The sequence below is a fragment of the Octopus bimaculoides genome, chromosome 3 (genome assembly GCF_046866305.1).
Source record: "Octopus bimaculoides isolate indiv1 chromosome 3, ASM4686630v1, whole genome shotgun sequence".
NCBI classification, from domain to species: Eukaryota; Metazoa; Mollusca; class Cephalopoda; order Octopoda; family Octopodidae; genus Octopus; species Octopus bimaculoides.
Genome location: NC_142930.1, coordinates 139,692,060 through 139,710,126, shown reverse-complemented (window position 1 = coordinate 139,710,126; position 18,067 = coordinate 139,692,060). Strand labels below are relative to the sequence as shown.

General features: G+C 36.4%; 1 protein-coding gene across 6 annotated transcripts in view; it reads right to left on the bottom strand.

Moving 5' to 3' along the window:
* LOC106876733 (solute carrier family 12 member 2) overlaps positions 1-18,067 on the bottom strand; it is a 127,959-nt gene that overhangs the window by 28,357 nt on the left and 81,535 nt on the right. For all 6 annotated transcript variants that reach the window (XM_052966113.2, XM_052966114.2, XM_089349740.1 and 3 more), the window contains 8 exons: positions 14,553-14,977; positions 7,797-7,883; positions 5,846-6,017; positions 4,349-4,488; positions 3,208-3,321; positions 2,968-3,079; positions 2,656-2,780; positions 454-696 (listed from right to left, as the gene is read on the bottom strand). In XM_052966113.2, coding sequence (XP_052822073.1) covers positions 454-696; positions 2,656-2,780; positions 2,968-3,079; positions 3,208-3,321; positions 4,349-4,488; positions 5,846-6,017; positions 7,797-7,883; positions 14,553-14,977 — 1,418 coding nt within the window. The remainder of the gene's footprint in view (positions 1-453; positions 697-2,655; positions 2,781-2,967; positions 3,080-3,207; positions 3,322-4,348; positions 4,489-5,845; positions 6,018-7,796; positions 7,884-14,552; positions 14,978-18,067) is intronic.

Here is an 18,067-nt window from a genome sequence, read left to right as displayed (position 1 = left end):
CACTCATTTTCTGTACACAAGAAAGCAAGAGAGAAAGAAAGCAAGAAAGAAAGAAAAAGAAAACTAGAAAGAAAGAAAGAAGGAAAGAAAGAAGGAAAGCTAAAGCATTAAGGTTAGTTTCCCACCAATCAACTTTGGCAGAGCAAGATTATCCAAGGCATTCAAGCTGCGACCATAACATCTTTATATATTGAAGGTTACATTGTACAATGCATCCTTTCTTCAGGCGATAGAATGCAATTAGAGAGGGATTTCATTTTTTCTAGGTTGGGTTTCATCAACTTGAAGCTAATGTGCTCACTTAGCGACGAGGAAAAGAATGTAAAAACAGTCTAATATCATAAAATAAAATAATCCCAGTAAAATCTCAGAAAATACTGCATTCGTTTAGTATATTCAAAAATAATTGAATTGGTTGAAAACATAGTATAAGAGAAACGCGAATCAACCTACCGAATTATCGTGATGTAATCCACCTTTTCTGCAAGTATACATAAGGCATGCTGGTGAGGTTTCTGACACTATTGGGTAGTTAAATGAAGTTTCGTTCAGCAGGGTACTATTAAAATCAGTTACACTCGGAATAAAGACCTCTCTCATCATTGTAAATCCACTAGTAAAAGAAATCATCGCATAAATCGAGGTTGTAATGGCAATAGACAGAAATGTTCCCTTTGGAATGGCTGTTTGAGGATCCTACAAAAAGATTATATCATCATCATTAGTATCATCGTTCGTACATATATATATATATATATATATATATATACATACATATGTGTGTGTGTGTGTGTGTGTGTGTGTGTGTGTGTGTGTGTGTGTGTGTGTGTGTGTGTGTGTGTAATACTAAATGGGACAAGAACGCAAAACATCAAGACAGGTGATATAAGAAAGGGACAACAAAACATCCAGATAGACGATACAAAGAAAACAAGGACAGGTCATTCGGAGTTTTCTTTCCTCAGTCGAGATCCAGATTATTTTTGCAATTTCGGCTGTGGTTATTCTCGATATTGCTCCAATCTGGCCAGCCCCAAGGAAAAACTAAGCTAAGAGCATTAGAGTCCTTGGAAGAAAGCAGCGAATGTATACAAAAACAACGCCGGGAAAAAAACGAACAATGTTACACAAATACAATAAAAATAAAAATAATAAAAATAATAACAGGACATAACAACAAATGTCTTTCGACTAAGGACGAATTACATTAAGCTGGCGTGTGTGGAAATAAAGCCTTACGGCAGGGATACAAGATTTCACAGGCACAGGGATGAATATCATATATATATATATATATATATATATATATATATTGTATAAAAGATCGTGAGTATATATATATATATATATATATATATATATATATATATATATATAGGCTTGTATATCATCGTTTTAGCTTCCACTTTTACATGCTTGCATGGGTTAGGTGAAGTTCATTGAGATAGATTTCCTATATCAGGACGCCTCTCCTCGCACCTGTTTTCAAGTAACGTAGTACTTTCCCGTGGACAGACATGTCTTCTCGGAAGACTGGAAGCTAACACAATTTCAGGACAAGTAACCTCAGACACACACACATATACACGTACATTCGATGAGTTTCCGCCTATTAAATCGACTCACAAGGCTTTTGATCTGTCTGTAGCTGTAGTAGAACAGACTTGTCCATGGTACAGCGAAGCGAGACTGAACCTGATACTACGTGATTGGGAAACGAATTTCTTAACCACATGGCCATACCTACGCTTATTTATACATACATATATGTTATACACACACACACACACACACACACACACACACACACACACACGGAGAGTGCTGAAATGTTTCTGGTTTTCAGGGTATCGTGAAAGGCCTGGTTGGAGACCCAACCTTCCGAGTTCTTTTGCAGAGCTTAGAAAAAACTGAAGGACCGATGTAATAATTGTCTGAATCTGAGAGGAGAATATGTTGAATATAATCACAATTAATTGATCCGCTTGTATTTTCTTTTAACAAAAGCCATTGGATTGTTTCGTTCCCACAACTTAGCAGTTCGAAAAACAGAAAGCGATAGAAAAAGTACCAAGCTTCTATAAAGAACAAGTGCTGGGATCGATTTGTTCGACTAAACACTTATAACTGGTGCCCCAGCTTGGTCGTCGTCCAATGACTGAAGAAGGTAGAAGTAAAAAGAAGATACCAATAAAAAAAAACCTTTTATTTAAAGAACAAAATAGTAGAAACTCGGAAGCTCTTTCTTTGTACTTTTTCAAGATAACATGTTTGTTAAATTGTTAGCATTGACTAACAACATGGAAATTATAAGATAAAATCACCATAATATTGAAGGATTTCAAAAGTGATTTTAGAAACATAAAATAATGGCACCTCGGGCAAATGTCTTCTACTATAGCCTCGGGCCGTCCAGAGCCTTGTGAGTGAATTTGGTAGTCAGAAACTGAAAGGATCCCATCATATAGATGTGTGAGTGTGTGTGTGTGTCTGCACTGCTTGACAACCGATAATGGTGTGCTTGCGTCCCCGTAACTTAGCCTAAAAAATAAATACTTGGGTCGATTCATTCGACTAAAACTTCAAGGGGATGCCCCAGCATGGCCGCAGTTTAATGATTAAAACAAGTATAAGATAAAAGAAACTATAATATACCTTAAGATCTCCAGAGATATTAGCACCGGCTAAAATACCAGTTGCTGAAGGAAAATAAATGGAGAAGACACTAAAAAATGATTGATCTTTGAAGTCTGGCTGGAAGTTATCGATCAATATTGATACTGAAATAAAAAAAAATTATCAATTAGAATTTGAAAGAAAAATTGTTAATATGAAAATTGACAATATTAAAAAAAAATTTGATAATGTTAAATACAACAGAGGGACAAATTTTTCATGGTGCTCATAATAATTAAGATGGAAAATTTAATGCTTGTAAAAGTTTTAATACAATATCGAAAGACTTACCGTTATAGCCTATGAAACCTTCACGCCTACGATCTTCTGTAACTGGTAGGAATGTACCCACAAAATAATTGAGAACAGCAACACAAAGAATTCCCAATAAAAATATTTGTGCCTGGATTCCAGTAAAGAGAGAAATAAAAGTTCAGATGTTAATAAGATGATTTATGAAAATATTTATACATTCATTAATGATATATTCTGCAAAGTCACTTCTGGGAAGTTTGTTTTATTGAATCTTACCTTTGATTCCCAAGCCATTCCAATGAAAATGATTGCCAAAAGTGCAAAGCTTGTAACAATCCCAATTATTCGTACTTCGTTCTCCGCCACACCAGTTATAAATAAGTCATGCTTCTGTAATAGAGAATATTATGAAATAAATTTAGAGATTTTGTTTAAACATGAACACTACAGTACAAGCAGTCTTAAGTAGCTTACTTTTCAGCATCACAATTTTGTCATCAATTTTTCTTTACTGGCGTAGCTCGGACGGGTCTTGGTGTCTCGCCACTCGTTGCGCTTCTTACTCATCTAGCACACACATTAATAGAGTAAAACGATCATTTTTGTTGTGCATGTCAAATCTTCGATGTGATTTTAATTACTGGATTCCTTTCTTACCATTTACAATTAGTGTACGATGTCAAGACAAGGAGACACAAACATGCACACGGATTTTGTTAGTTTCCGTCCACCAAATTTGCTCGCAAGACTTGACATAATAGGAGACACTTGGCCATAATAGGAGACACTTGGCCATAATAGGAGACACATTGGGAGTATAGTTAAGAAATGCACTCCGCAGTTACCCCGTTCCATGTTCAATTTCAATGCGTGGCATCTTAGGGAAGTGTTTTCTACTGTAGCCTCTGGTTGGCCAATGACTTATGAATGGAATTTCGAGATGGAAACTGTACGGAAGCCTATCGTATATGTCCGTATGTGTATATATCAGGAAGTCCGTGTTAATTTCTATCCGTGTTTCATAACATATCGATTCGATAAACAGAAACTGAAAGAAGTACCAGAGTTGATATGATCGACTAAAAAAAAGAAGTCTTGAAGAAGGAGCCCCAGCACGACAGCAGTTATATGACAACAAACGGTGAATCGAACTCGCGATATTTCGATTGTGAACAGAATACACTAACCAGTAAACGACGCGCCTTCATATTCAGGCAATGCCCGTTGTGTAAATAACAATGGTTTATCATTAAAAAAATTAACAGTAAACACAGATTGGTAGCATACACTCATGCTTATATATTTACAATCATGGCCTATGTTTGATCATTTAAAACCTTAAATGTTAAATATCAGAATAACCAAATGAATATTAATTAACATAGTGAGCGATTTCAAAGAAATGCTTCAAACTTACCTCCATTTGAATTTGTACCGTTTCTGCGAACCCAACGATGTACATTGCCGCTGCAATAGCATTTGCCATAGCAAATATAACACCAATAGCACCGCCAAATTCTGGACCAAGACTACGAGATATCATATAATAGGCCCCACCTAAGTAATGCAAAATAAAATAAAATGGCATTTAAGTTTTGGGTTACTATATCAAATACACTGTTTAAAAGAAAGATAATTTTAAAAGGAAGAAATGTATTGGATATTAACTTTAAAGCGCCAGCATAAATCATTTGTTTTCAGAGCACGCAGTACAATGTTTGACACTAGATCTGTGATAGGTGCATGCATGGCTGTGTGGTTTAGAAGCTCGCTTTGCAAAATTGTCGTTTCGGTTTCAGTCCTACTGTACGACACCTTGAGCAAGTGTCTTCTATAGATCCAAACCGACCAATGCCTTGTAAGTGAATTTGGTAGACGAAAACTGTGTGGAATCACGTCGTATATATGTATGAGTGTGCGTGGGTGGGGGCGCACACGAAGGTGTTTGTTCCCCTGCTGTCGCTTGACAATTGGAGTCGGTTTGTTTACGTCTCCGTAACGTAGCAGTTCGGTAATACAGAGTGATAGAATAATTACCTGACAACTAGGACTATTTATTCGACTAAGCCCTACAAAGTGGTGCCCTAACATGGCCGCATTTTAATGATCGAAACAAATAAAATATATATCTGTTAGATTTTAAATCTTCAGACTCTTTTTATCAGTCATCAAGGCATGCTATATATATATATATATATATATATATATATATATATATATATATTTCGCCCCAGAGAGTGGAGTTAAATCTAAACGTAATCAAGGTAGCAAAATATTGTGTCTATATCAAAGTAAAAATCTACTCTGCTCGAAGCATTTGGGGCAAGTTTGCTCAAAGTGGAAAACTGCTCTTGTCCACTAGTCTTGGACTCCTGTAAAGTTTGATGAACAATACTTTCTTTCTTGACTAGAAGATAAAAATGAAATCAAATAAATAATTTAAATAAAATGTACCTAAAATTATGATAAAAAGAGAAAAAGAGCGACGAACTGGCAGAATCGTTAGCACACCGGGCAAAATACTTAGCGGTATTTCTATTGGCTATACATTCTGGGCTTAGATTCTGCCGAGATCAACTGTATCTTTTATTGTTTCGAGTCCATAAAAAAGTACCAGTGAATCACAGGCATCGACGTAATTGACAAGCCCCGTCCACCAAAATTTCAGGTCATTTATATTATACAACAGTAGTTTTGTAGATTATATTGTTCTAGAAATGTCTAAGTTGATTGTAGTTGACAACGAATTTCCGTACTAAATTCTACGACCACATACGTGAAATTTCAAACCACAAACCAACGTGATATGCCATTGGATGATCAGACTTGATACATAAAATTTAGAAGCAACGTAAACAGTTCAGTAGTGAGAAAAAAAAATTATAGGAGAAATAAAAATTAAAGTAAAACATACCGCCTCTTACTTCGCCATTTGTACAGATCGCTGACATTGATATAGAAGTGATGCTTGTGACAAGGGAAGAAAGTAAAATGATGACAAACGATAATCCAATCCCTGCTTGAGCTGTAACCCAGGTTAATCTCAGGAATAACATTACTCCAAATATATTCAACATACAACGTATCTGAAAGAAAATCAATAGCAAAATTGATTTCTTATATAGGCACGAGATCAAACATTTTGTGTAGAGAAACTAGAAAAAAAGTAATATTGAAATCTATTTGACTTCAATTTTATTATCAGTTAATTAGATCATTTGTAAGTTAATTGATGAATTGGTTTGCAAAAGTTCTTTGCCATCATGTAGTCTAGTGTTATAAATCTCTCAAACCATCATGTAGTCTTGTGTTATAAATCTCTCAAACCGTATGTTCTGTTTGATTATAAAAAGTGTAGCAATCAGATGCTCTGTTGCACATTAACGAATTCGTATGGAAAGTCTTTAGCGGCTAAATTTTTCTGACCATTTCTCATTATATCTGAAAAACAGACGCTTTGCTGCACCAAATTATTCTGGTGTGACACATTAATATGTAGTAGATCAGCTTGATCGAAACTTAGGTAAAATCTATTCATGAATGATTGCTTTATCTATTAGAGTTGTTATAGAAAATCACTTTCTAGTTGTGCAAAATTTATATTATACAACAAACATTTAGTCGTTTTGTAGATTATATTGCTCTAGAAATTTCTAAGATGACTGTAGTTGACAACGAATTTCCGTACTAAATTCTACGACCACATGCGTGAAATTTTAAGCCACAAACCAACATGATATGCCATTGGATGATCAGACTTGATACATAAAATTTAGAAGCAACGTAAATAGTTCAGTCGTGTGGTGCTGATTTAGATTACGTAATTAACATTTCAGTCCACCTTACATTTATTAGCTCCTTTTATTATTATAGCATAGAAAAGAAAGGACAGCACTCTCAGTTATCTTATAGAGCTTCCATAATGGGTAGGGAAAATGGAAGATTGAAACGCCTCTGTCATAGGTTTTTCTCAAACTGGAGACGTTTTCCAAATACTTCAAGAGTCGAGTCCACTGAAGGCACCCAGAGTCTAACTGGCGGTTTTAAACTGGGCAACGAATTACGTTTACCACGACCCAATAGCATGTACAGTCCATTCGATGGGCATCTCTATTTTCTCCTGCATCCGATTTCTACCAAGACGTTGGTCGACTCGAGGTTACTTTAAAAGACACTTGTTTGGCGCAGGTGGGATGGAACCCAAAACAACAATTTTTTTCAAACCAAATGATTAATGCCTGTATCCAAATGTAGTGCAGGTCATATTACTCTCACTTGTAATGTTCTGGAATATGAAGTAAAGTGCCTGGCTACATGGCTTCTATGTTACAAGTAAACACCTCTTGGCTGCTCTCAGGAGCTAAACCAGCGCTGGATTAACCATTTATCAAAATAAGTACGTGTTTATGACATCAAGGGACGAGGGATGGGGGTACCAAAGAAATGGTAAATGATTTTTGGTACAAAAGAAATCACTTTAAACTTGCTAAACCAATATTCGAAGTGGTTTGATAGATCGGAAATATAATTTCAAGGTGTTCATGGGGTCATGGTGAGCTGATCAAAGACTTTGCAATTAAAAAAAAAGGGTAGGAGAAAATTTGTCAAATATAAATAAAGAGGAAGTGTGCATACAAAAATAAACATTATTTTCCACTTTACTTGGTTTTGTTTCATTTTGAAAAATAAAAAATTATTTTATGGTTTATTGTTGTTTATATTTTGATTTGCATATATATGGGAGCACCAAAATGATTTAAGTGCATGGGGACTCTATTGGTCTTAATCCGGCTCTGGGCTAAACTTTAATAACAACATTGTTATGGTATTTTCACGTACTAAGCGTTACTTAAAATGATACTCACCAAAACTCCTTCGATCCATCCAAATTTGATGCCGGAGTAGGCGACAGATACAGATTTCTTTCTTTCAACAGGATCGAAAGATTTTCTCTGGCAAATAAATACAAAAGATTTATGAATTTGTTTTGCAAGATTCCTGGTGTGAAATCGTGTTTTGAAACAGATAGTTATATTTCGGGATGGTCATTTCTTTTTTTTTTCTTTTTTTTTTGCCAAATAAACACACGCGCTGTATTGTACTATATATTCGTTCTTCACTCGTTTATTATTGCTGTTCTTATCTTATGTCCATTGTCTGGAAATCTTTCTATCTAAAAAGACAGAATGGACTAAATTGAACAGGAGGGAACATGTAGATGGAAGAGTCGCTGAAGAGGTCACAGATGTGTGACTAAAAATTTCAAGTCAATGGACATTAGATAAAATAAGAACAAAAATAATGAGTGAAGAATGAATATATAGTGCGTGTGTTTATTTGGCAAGAAAAAATGACCCTCCCGAAATATAACAAATACAAAAGAAATTCTGAAATAATTATTCTCTTAAAGATCTGAATTTTATATCAAAAGCTCAAGAACTTCATTACCATCTTCTCCTTTGTTTCCAACGTAAGAGTTATCAACATTTTCAGTTTGCAGTAAAACTTTCTTTTATATGATACGTTTTACCTTTCTTTTTTTTTTTTACTTTCTTTAGTTTCTTATTTCTTTACTGCCCACAAGGGGCTACACACAGAGGGGACAAACAAGGACAGACAAAGGTATTAAGTCGATTAGATCGACCCCAGTGCGTAACTGGTACTTATTTAATCGACCCCGAAAGGATGAAAGGCAAAGTCGACCTCGGCGGAATTTGAACTCAGAACGTAGCGGCAGACGAAATACCGCTAAGCATTTCGCCCGACGTGCTAACGATTCTGCCAGCTCGCCGCCTTGCTTTAGTTGCTTCATTTTCTTTAGTTTCTGACAAGTAAAAACTTGGAACAGATACCTCTTGCGACGCAAGCACGACTATGAAATATGAGGGACACTAGGGTGGCATATTCTTTCAACTTCATAGGGTAGAATAAATACGTTCAAGTATCTGTACCATTATCACTATCAACAGCCCTCAGCATCCGACTTGTGTGTGTATGTGTGTGTACATGTGCGCACGCGCTCTTCATCTACACAAACTAAAATACACACGCTCACGGTTCACATTACAAGAGCCATAAAACAACTGCCTATACTGTAAGACAATATGCACCAAGTATTCCTACTCTGTAGCATTGTGCCCTTCTTATGGGTTAATACAATGACCTGATTGAAATTGTCTCAATCAACACAAAAAGAAACCCCAAACACACACACACTTCTCTACTATTCGAGAGATTCTACAACCCAACTTAATAAAGAGAAAGAGAACTCATTAAGTATAATCTAGCAGTGCATAATAAATTTCAGTGCTGGCCACTGGCATCATTGTATTGTGACAAATCTGCGGAGGTAAACACATACCAACATGAGCATAAAGCGACATAAACAATGTCACCGTCTTACGTCAGCCATCTCACAAATTAGAAGTCCTATACAACATAGCTAGACAGACCCAATAAAGAAAATTAAAAAGAAGCGATGGTAAATACATACATATAGCCGCTAGCATGTTTGTGATTAAGAAGTTCGCTTAACAACTATGTGGTATTGAGTTCGATCCCACTGCGTGGCGCCTTAAGGAAGTGTCTTACTTTTCGCTTCGCGTTGACAAACACTATGCTAGTGGAATTTACTAAACGGAAACTGCAAAAACCGATCACACTCACATACTCATACATGCTATATACATATATATCAAAAGTAAGCCAGGAGAGATAAGTCAGTGGCCAGTAGCATGAATTTGAACGGGAAAGGCGAAGAAAGGTATATCAAATACCATCAATTCCTCTTCTTCACCCTCTCTAGGAGGGTTCTGGAGGTAGAGTCCTCGGGTACCTCCTCCATAAGGTCCCATCGGTAGCAACTGTCGTTAACTTCCCAGCTGTGTTCTCAAGCGTGACCAACTGAAACTATGGATATTATCCCACCACCTCGTTCTTGGTCTACCCTAAGTCTTCTGCTGGGTCGTTCAGCGTGAAGACTGTCTTGTAATCCTTTCCTGCGACATTCTCACTACATGTCTGTAGTACCGGATCCATGGCCTTCCAATGTGAAGCAGTAGTTACTTGACCTTTGGCGGAATCCCATTTCGGCCACTTTTATTCGCGGTTGTTATCTAACATTCTTGATCATAGGTGAGAATAGGAGAGGCACGAAAACTGAATTAATGATAGCGAGTTTGGCTTTTTCTACCAACCTCATTATACAAGATAAATTCTTAGTTTACCGAAATTATCTTCTGAGTCAATAAAAAGGTACCGACTTCAGCTATATCTAAATTGTTATATAATGTTAAGATTTCGAATTTAACAGTTACACTTATTTTTTATTGTTTTATACATTAGAAATTATCAAAACACGGTGGTGCATCAGCATGGCCGCAGCTCTGAGCTGAAACTTTGAAATGAAATGAAATCAGATAAGAGTTTTATGAAGGAGGATCTTGTAAAAGCTAATCTGTTTCTCAGAACGAGATGTTAGTAAATTCCGATCATGATTTTTTTTCTTGTAACCCCCTTTTCTATAGATCAGTGGTTTTCGACCAGGGTCCATATGGCCCTTCGGGGCTCATATATGACGTTGTTGTTAAAATTTATGTGCAATAAATTGCTTGTACTTCTACAATGCACAAAATATTTCAACAATTCTTTTATGCAATTCCTAATAATATTTTATTACAAAAATACAGTAGAATTCTTTTATGTACATTGAATGGCTATGGCGGTTCGGTAGAGTAAAAAAAGGAATCAAAGGGGTCCAAAAGCCAAAAAATGGTTGAGAACCACTGCTATAAATAAATGTTTTCTTCCAGTTCTATATTTAAGAGATGAGGAATTATGTACATTATATTATTTACAATTGACGGATATTTGTCCTCATCTTGTTTGTTGCCCATGGGCATATGGCGCAGTGGTTAAGAGCGCGGGCTACTAATCACAAGATTCCGAGTTCGATTCCAGACAGTGACCTAAATAATAATAACAACAACAATACCGAAAAATACCTTAGGAATAAGAACCCAGGTTCGAAATTTCCCCAAGACACCTGATGAATGTGGGAGGGTATATCAGCCGAAACGTTGTGTTAACAACAAACAAGATGAGGACAAATATCCATCAATTGTAAATAATGTAAATGTTTTCTTTTTCTGTATATTCTGCGAAGGTAAACTTTCCAGTCTTTTACGATATAATTGTATTTCGTTTACTGTTATCTTTCTTGCTACATTCACTCAAATTTTATATTCAAACAATGCTTTAATCTCGAAAAGGAAGATTTATGTATCTAATTGAATTTATCTCTTTTAAATCTAAAATGTTTATTTGTTAAGTTGCTTTAGGTGTTCAATCTTCAAGTTAATTTTTGATGTACTTTAGATTTTTGAAATCGTAAACAAACATGTTCCTGATTTTCTTTTATTGTATTTTGATAGTGTATTTCTTTTATAGCTTGTTTCTTTGTAGCCTTTTGATAAAAAAAAAAAAACAGCTTCATTTTAGAATTCGATACGAGTTGTCTTTAGCTTAATTGTTTGTAACTCGTTTTGAATACATACTTTAAAAAGCTACAAGGGTATAGCTATATCCTTTAAACCAAGAGTCCCCGACCACTAGACCGTGAATTATTTGCTACCGGGCCGCAAAAAAATGAGTGTATTTTGAAATTGCATTTCTATCCCAACCACCTGGTTCCGGATTACGTTCGACTGCGCAGCACCTTGGTTAAGTGTCTTAGCTTCGGTTCAACCAAAGCCTTATGAGCGAATTTGGTAGACGGAAACTGCAAGAAACCCGTCGTGTGTGCGTGTGTTCCCCACCACCGCTTCACAACCGGTGTTGGTGTGTTTACGTCCCCGTAACTGAGCGGTTCGGCAAAAGCAATCGATAGAATAAGTATCAAGCTTTAAAAAATAAGTACTAGGTTTGAGTCACTCGACTAAAACATTTTCAAGGGGGTGCTGCAGCATGGTCGCAGTCGAATGACTGAAACAAGTATATATATATATATGGGAGAATATACAAATAATAACAACAGACGAGGACAGGTGGTGTAAATAACAAAAGGATATATTAGTATGACGCTCGGGAATACGGAAAGTCTTTGACGTTTCGAGCTACGCTCTTCAACAGAAAGAATACGGAGACAAGGAGAAAAACACGGAGAAAAAAATTGAATAGTGTTCAGTCAACGGTCAATCATAATAATTTGAATTTATATATATATATATATATATATATATATATATATATATATATATATATATATATATATATATATGTATATATATATATATAAATTCAAATTACGATGAATGTAAACAAACAAACGAAGTTTGCTTTAGAAGCGTTGAGATGTCTTAGAAAGTTAAAGAAGTTATTTTAGATTCTCAAACGCAGGATAATGCTAATAATATAGCCCTATTTTGCAGAAAAAGTGTTGGCGGCCGGCTATGAGACTCGAACTCACACCTCTGTGATTACGCGTCGCAGTGCTCTAAACCATTAAGCTAAACCGCTCTCGGAATTCTCGAAGTACTCATAAAGCTATAAATAATAGCTTGTGAATATTGGACTGGAAAATCTTTTTGGATAGTAAATGTCAAGGATTGCCATTATTTACAGCCTTATGTGTTTACTTTGAGAATTCCAAAGAATTATTCCACGTTCTCTCAAATGGTTGTCAAATTCTTAAGTCAATGACATGTGTGCGCGCGCACGGAATTACACTGCAGTGGAGACCTCTGATCACGCTAATTATTGACCTATCGCTCTCACTTCCACTATCTCAAAGATGATGGAGACAGTTATTAACAATCACTTTCTCCTACTTCTTTGACTACTTCTCCCTCTTTAATAACTAACAGTACAGCTTCCTTGAAAACAACTCTGCTGGAGACTTTCTCCAGCAGAGTTGTTGCATTTGTCACCAGCGAAGTATCTCAAACGTGCTTGCCATGAAAACCTTCGAACTAAACTGCCTACCTAATGGACTCCATAGTTTCTTGGAGTGGATACCGTCAGATCGTACCATCGCAACGTGTACCGAAGGAGAGATCTCTCTGACATCCACTATTAACTCTAATGATACCCAAAGTTTAGTTGTGTTCCTTGCTCTTTCTCCTATACATCAACAACCTGCTTTTCATCACTTCCAACGAAACCCACTATTACGCAATTCAGCCTCGTCTTTCGCATCCGAGTGCTATTCACACATAACCAAGACACATTATATTAAATGTACACTGACTATGAACAGAAATCTTAACAATTGTCTTTCAGTGAGATCGTATCAATCTTATTTCCTTTAATAGTACAAAGACTATCACTCACACATCGATAAAACAGCATTGTAGCTTACCCCGTTATAAACATGACCCACACGAACCTAGATCCCTCAACGCTGATACAGCTGCTAGGCCTCACCATTACTGTGGATCTCTCCTAATGACTTTTCATCCTCATTATAGCTAAAACTGCATTAGAAAGAATGAACTCTCTCCCCCACTTCAGAACCAAAAATTACTACGGACCCTTTAGAGAGATCAAGTGCATGTATGTGTGCTGTTACCACATATACATACTTCATCTTCTGTCAAACAGATATTTAATCTCTTTAAGGCGGCGAGCTGGCAGAAACGTTAGCACGCTGGGCGAAATGCTTAGCGGTATTTCGTCTGCCGTTACGTTCTGAGTTCAAATTCCGCCGAGGTCGAATTTGCCTTTCATCCTTTCGGGGTCGATAAATTAAGTACCAGTTGTGTCGATCTAATCGACTAGCCCCCCCCCCCAAAAAAAAAATTTCGGGCCTTGTACCTAGAGTAGAAAAGATATCTAGTCTCTTTACACTGTCTTTATACTACTACACTGGTCTTTGCTTTATGGAGCCGACTGATCTCGCACGACCTCTATTAAGGCCTATCGTTTCTTTTACTCGTTTCAGTCATAAGACCACAGCCATGATGGGTTACCGCCTTGACTGGTTTAGGTCAGCAAATCGAGCCCATTACTTTTTTTCTTTTTAATACTAGTACTTATTCTAACGGTCTCTTGCCGAATCACTAAGTTAAGGGGAAGTAAAGAAACCAACGCGTTTGTCAAGTAGTCGGGGGGGGGGAGTAACTGAAAGACACACACACGTGTTCAACGGGTTTCCACATCAATTTCCGTCTAGTAAATTCACTCACAAGGCATTGGTCGGCCCGGAGCTATAGTAGAAGACACTTACCAAAGAGTTGCGCAGTAAGACTGAACCCGTCAGCATGTTATTGCAAGGCGAACTTCTTAACTGCACAGTCATGATGCCTGCGCCTTCTAGACTCACTCTACCTTCCTCCTCCTATCACTCATAGTTTTGGGAGCTTGCAAAGGTTGTGCATTACCCCTTCCACTAGATTGCTCATGGGCAACTTGTGGCCCGTGGGACTTTCTAAAGGAAAAATTACTTTACTTTTTTTAGACGTGCAACATGCCCGATGATAAACTTTGCCTCATGCGGCCCAATTCTTGAAAATGGTTGCTCATGGATAAAGATCACTTAGAATTGAGAGGGACAGAGACAGAGAGAGACAGACAGACAGGGACAAAGAAAGAGAGAATTGCTAAGAAATAAGAATTTTACTTACGGTTCTTTCGTGCAGTTCATCTAAAGTTGGTCGAGACTTCATATTAGTCACGTGTGACAAAAGATCCCGATAGTTTTCAGCACGTGGTAAAGCTTCGTGCGTGTGTGTACCGATAGTTTGGCTGCTAAAATTAGAGTCAACCGACATACGGTGACCCTGAAATGCACTTTTCGGAGAAAGAAAATCATCTTCAATTATGGAAATTGATACTTTGCGATCACCATCGGAAATTCGGGAGGAATCACTAGACCGTCTTGATCTCTGGGCAGATTTTACAGGGGTTCCAACTGGGATCACTTGGAATCTTTCACGATTTAAGTTAAATGTTGATTGACCATTTGTGATGTTGCCCTCTTCGTCTTCGATTTCTTCCGGTACAGTATTGATTTCAATTTTAGGAATTTCTAGCCTCTTTTTATCCATTTCTGAAAACAAAATTGACAGATTAAACTAGAAACCGTGTCTATATGGATAATAATGCACAACACAAAGCAAACGTTTAAAAAAAGGAGAGAGAGGAAACCCCTACATGACCATTCGATCTGCAAGAAACAACAGTCAAGTCTCTCAAATTACATCAGGTCATCTTTAAAAACAAATAAAGGTAAAATACATTGGATACTGTAGACCGAAGTGGACCGCGTCCAGAGAGAAAAAGCAGCGAAACGTTTTTTATCACAAGACTGCTTTGTTCGAGCTGATCCAGGGCTAAACAAGAAGATCAATAAGAAATCAATAATCCTGAGTACTATGCAGTGGAACACAGTGTCAAAGGATAGAGGCCACACTAATATGGACCAACTCTTCCCAGAAATAAAAATGGGTTTGCACAGGGCCAATACTTTTATATAGAAAAAAAAAGTGAAGTTTCAGAAGGATTGATGACAATTCAAATCCTTCACGACAGATTGATTTTGAATCCAGAGTCAAGAACAGTTGAGGAAAGCTGTAGAAATCCTTTACCCCATAGGGAGCAAAGGGCTTAAGTAAGTAAATAAGTGATCATATATTTTAGTAAAAGTTTATTCGATCATAGCCAGTTTGAAGCTAAACAACAAAAGAGAATGTTACAATTTAAACGCATTTAACCATAGTCTACCTTGGGTAACTGACCTGGGGCTATATGACAACAGTTTGTGGAAGTCATTGGTTTTTACAGAATTCAGAGATAATGAAATACAGTTGGTATAATTTGATATATAAATCAAATGAATTTATTGAAATCAATCATCGATGATATTGGTTTATTTTTTCTTGCTGATTTCAGTCATTAGATTGTGGTTGTGTTGGAGCTTCGAGAGTACAATCTATTATGTCGGCTCCAATACAATCTAAAAGCCTAACGCGCGCTCGGCGTGCATGTCTGTATCCGCCTTTGTATTTAGGACTCACCGCTGAACAGCCTGTTTGGCAAAAAGAAATCGTTACAATAAGCACTAGACTTAAAATAAGTACTGGGGTTGATTTGACCGTCGTCCAAAAGAATAAAAAAATTTAAAAAAGACCTAACTATTCAACCAGGTATTCTTTTCCCCAATTCATTTAATCGAAGAATACTGATATGCATATTCAATAAACTGAGATAGTAAATTTGTGTAAAGCTAAGCTGCTGAAAAACAAGGGGATTACAATACTACGTCTATTGACGTCAATCTCAGGACTCGAGGTTGTGTTATAAATTATCTATTTTCTCAAATATAACACTACCATATGCATATATAAACACAGACAATGTTGGTGTTCCAGTTCTTTACAAGTGCAAATAAGAAATATATATATTCATAAATACTTGTACAAGGAATAATTACAAAAAAATGTCATCGTTATGCAAGTTTGATAGCAAATGAATTCTGCGTTGATCTGACGCATTGAAAGATTTTATTAAAGAATGGAGTTCAAGAAAATCATTCGTCGTGGCATTTTCTTTATATTCTCATAATGCTATCGTAATGTATAAATTAATCCTCTTCTGGTCAGAAATGTTGTTTACTCAAACAAGGGATTATCTTTCAGAATAACAACACGCCAATGTTCAAGGCAAACGAGTGAAAGCTCTATGGACTTCATACATGAGTGAAATTTAAAATCATGCTACACATTTTAAATGCATCAGGCGTCCACAACTTCTTTTTACTTTTATTCAAAGTCATTCCTTTAAGTTTCATTACCACTTTTTAGCCATTCACAGACATCATATAATGTACTTATCTTCTAAAGATCCTCACTAACGGTTAAACTAATGGAGACATTGTGAGCTGACAATGAAGTTGCAAATATTAAGGGGGAGCTGAGTGTTCAGGGGAGGTCAGGATTTTTTCCTAAGAATGCAGTGTTGAAACCAAGTATAATGCTTATATTTTCAACACATTAAAAAAAAGTTTGTTTGGTTTAGATATCAATCGGGCGTGTGTTATCAGTGAACAGAAAACACAACTAATGACGGGCCTGTATATAAATCCTCACCTTATCCAAAAAGATGCACATGTTGCAAGAGATAGTTCAAGAACATATCAAAAACAAACCAGTGCGCAAAATAAGCTTCTATTTGGCCCAAATTAATCTTTCTTTGTTGTGGGGGTTTTTAAACATGCAAAGGATGAAAGATTTTGAAAACGCTATTTTTGAAATGGGGCGCTGAGCTATTTTTGAAATGGGGCCCTGAGCTATTTTTGAAGAAATAGGACGCTAAAGAGTTCCAGTAAGACTGAAAGTATAATACCGTGGATCACACTCCCTCCCCATTGCATTCCATATATTTTTATTAAAAATTTCAGGGTTGTTTCTCCTGTTTAGTTTCACATGAATTCGCCATCTTGATAATCTGTTTTGGAGTTGTATTCTCACTCAATTAATTTTTCTTGTACTATATAAAATACGTTAGTGTCCACTTTACTATTGCGTTTTCTTGCAATAGGTGTCCTCGGGTCTTAAGTTATAACACTACTGTTCTTTCACTAAAAAAAAAAAAAAACCCTACACACTTGCTGAGTAAAACGTCTAAGCCATGGGTCAAGAAAAAGGATTTGTGCAACATCTGAGAACAATATCATTTGTCGAATTTAGATTAGCGTGTAGGTAGATTAGGCCTACAGATTTAAACCGAAAGATAATCTTCACTTAACACTATTAAATTTTTGAATGCCAAATTTATATGAATAGAAACTAAATATGCTGAAAGAAATCTTAGGTATATTGACATTAATCTGTCAAACAACGTAATAGCCTCTACATGGTTGCTCAACCTGCTAGAAATACCAGTCGAATCTCTTTCAAGTTCATCTGTCTTTTAAAACAAAACTGGCGGCAGGACCCATTGGATGATGTAGTTTGGGGTAAAGTAGGTCGACCAAAAAATCTGGGATGATCATGGCTTAAATGCCTTCGATTCAGACATACTTGAAGTTAAAAAAAAACAGCAACAAAAAATAAACAAACATTACTTCCAAATGAGCATTCATTTCAAAAAATTTAACCGATTATGTTGAAAACTAATTAGCATTAAACTCTTTACTCTC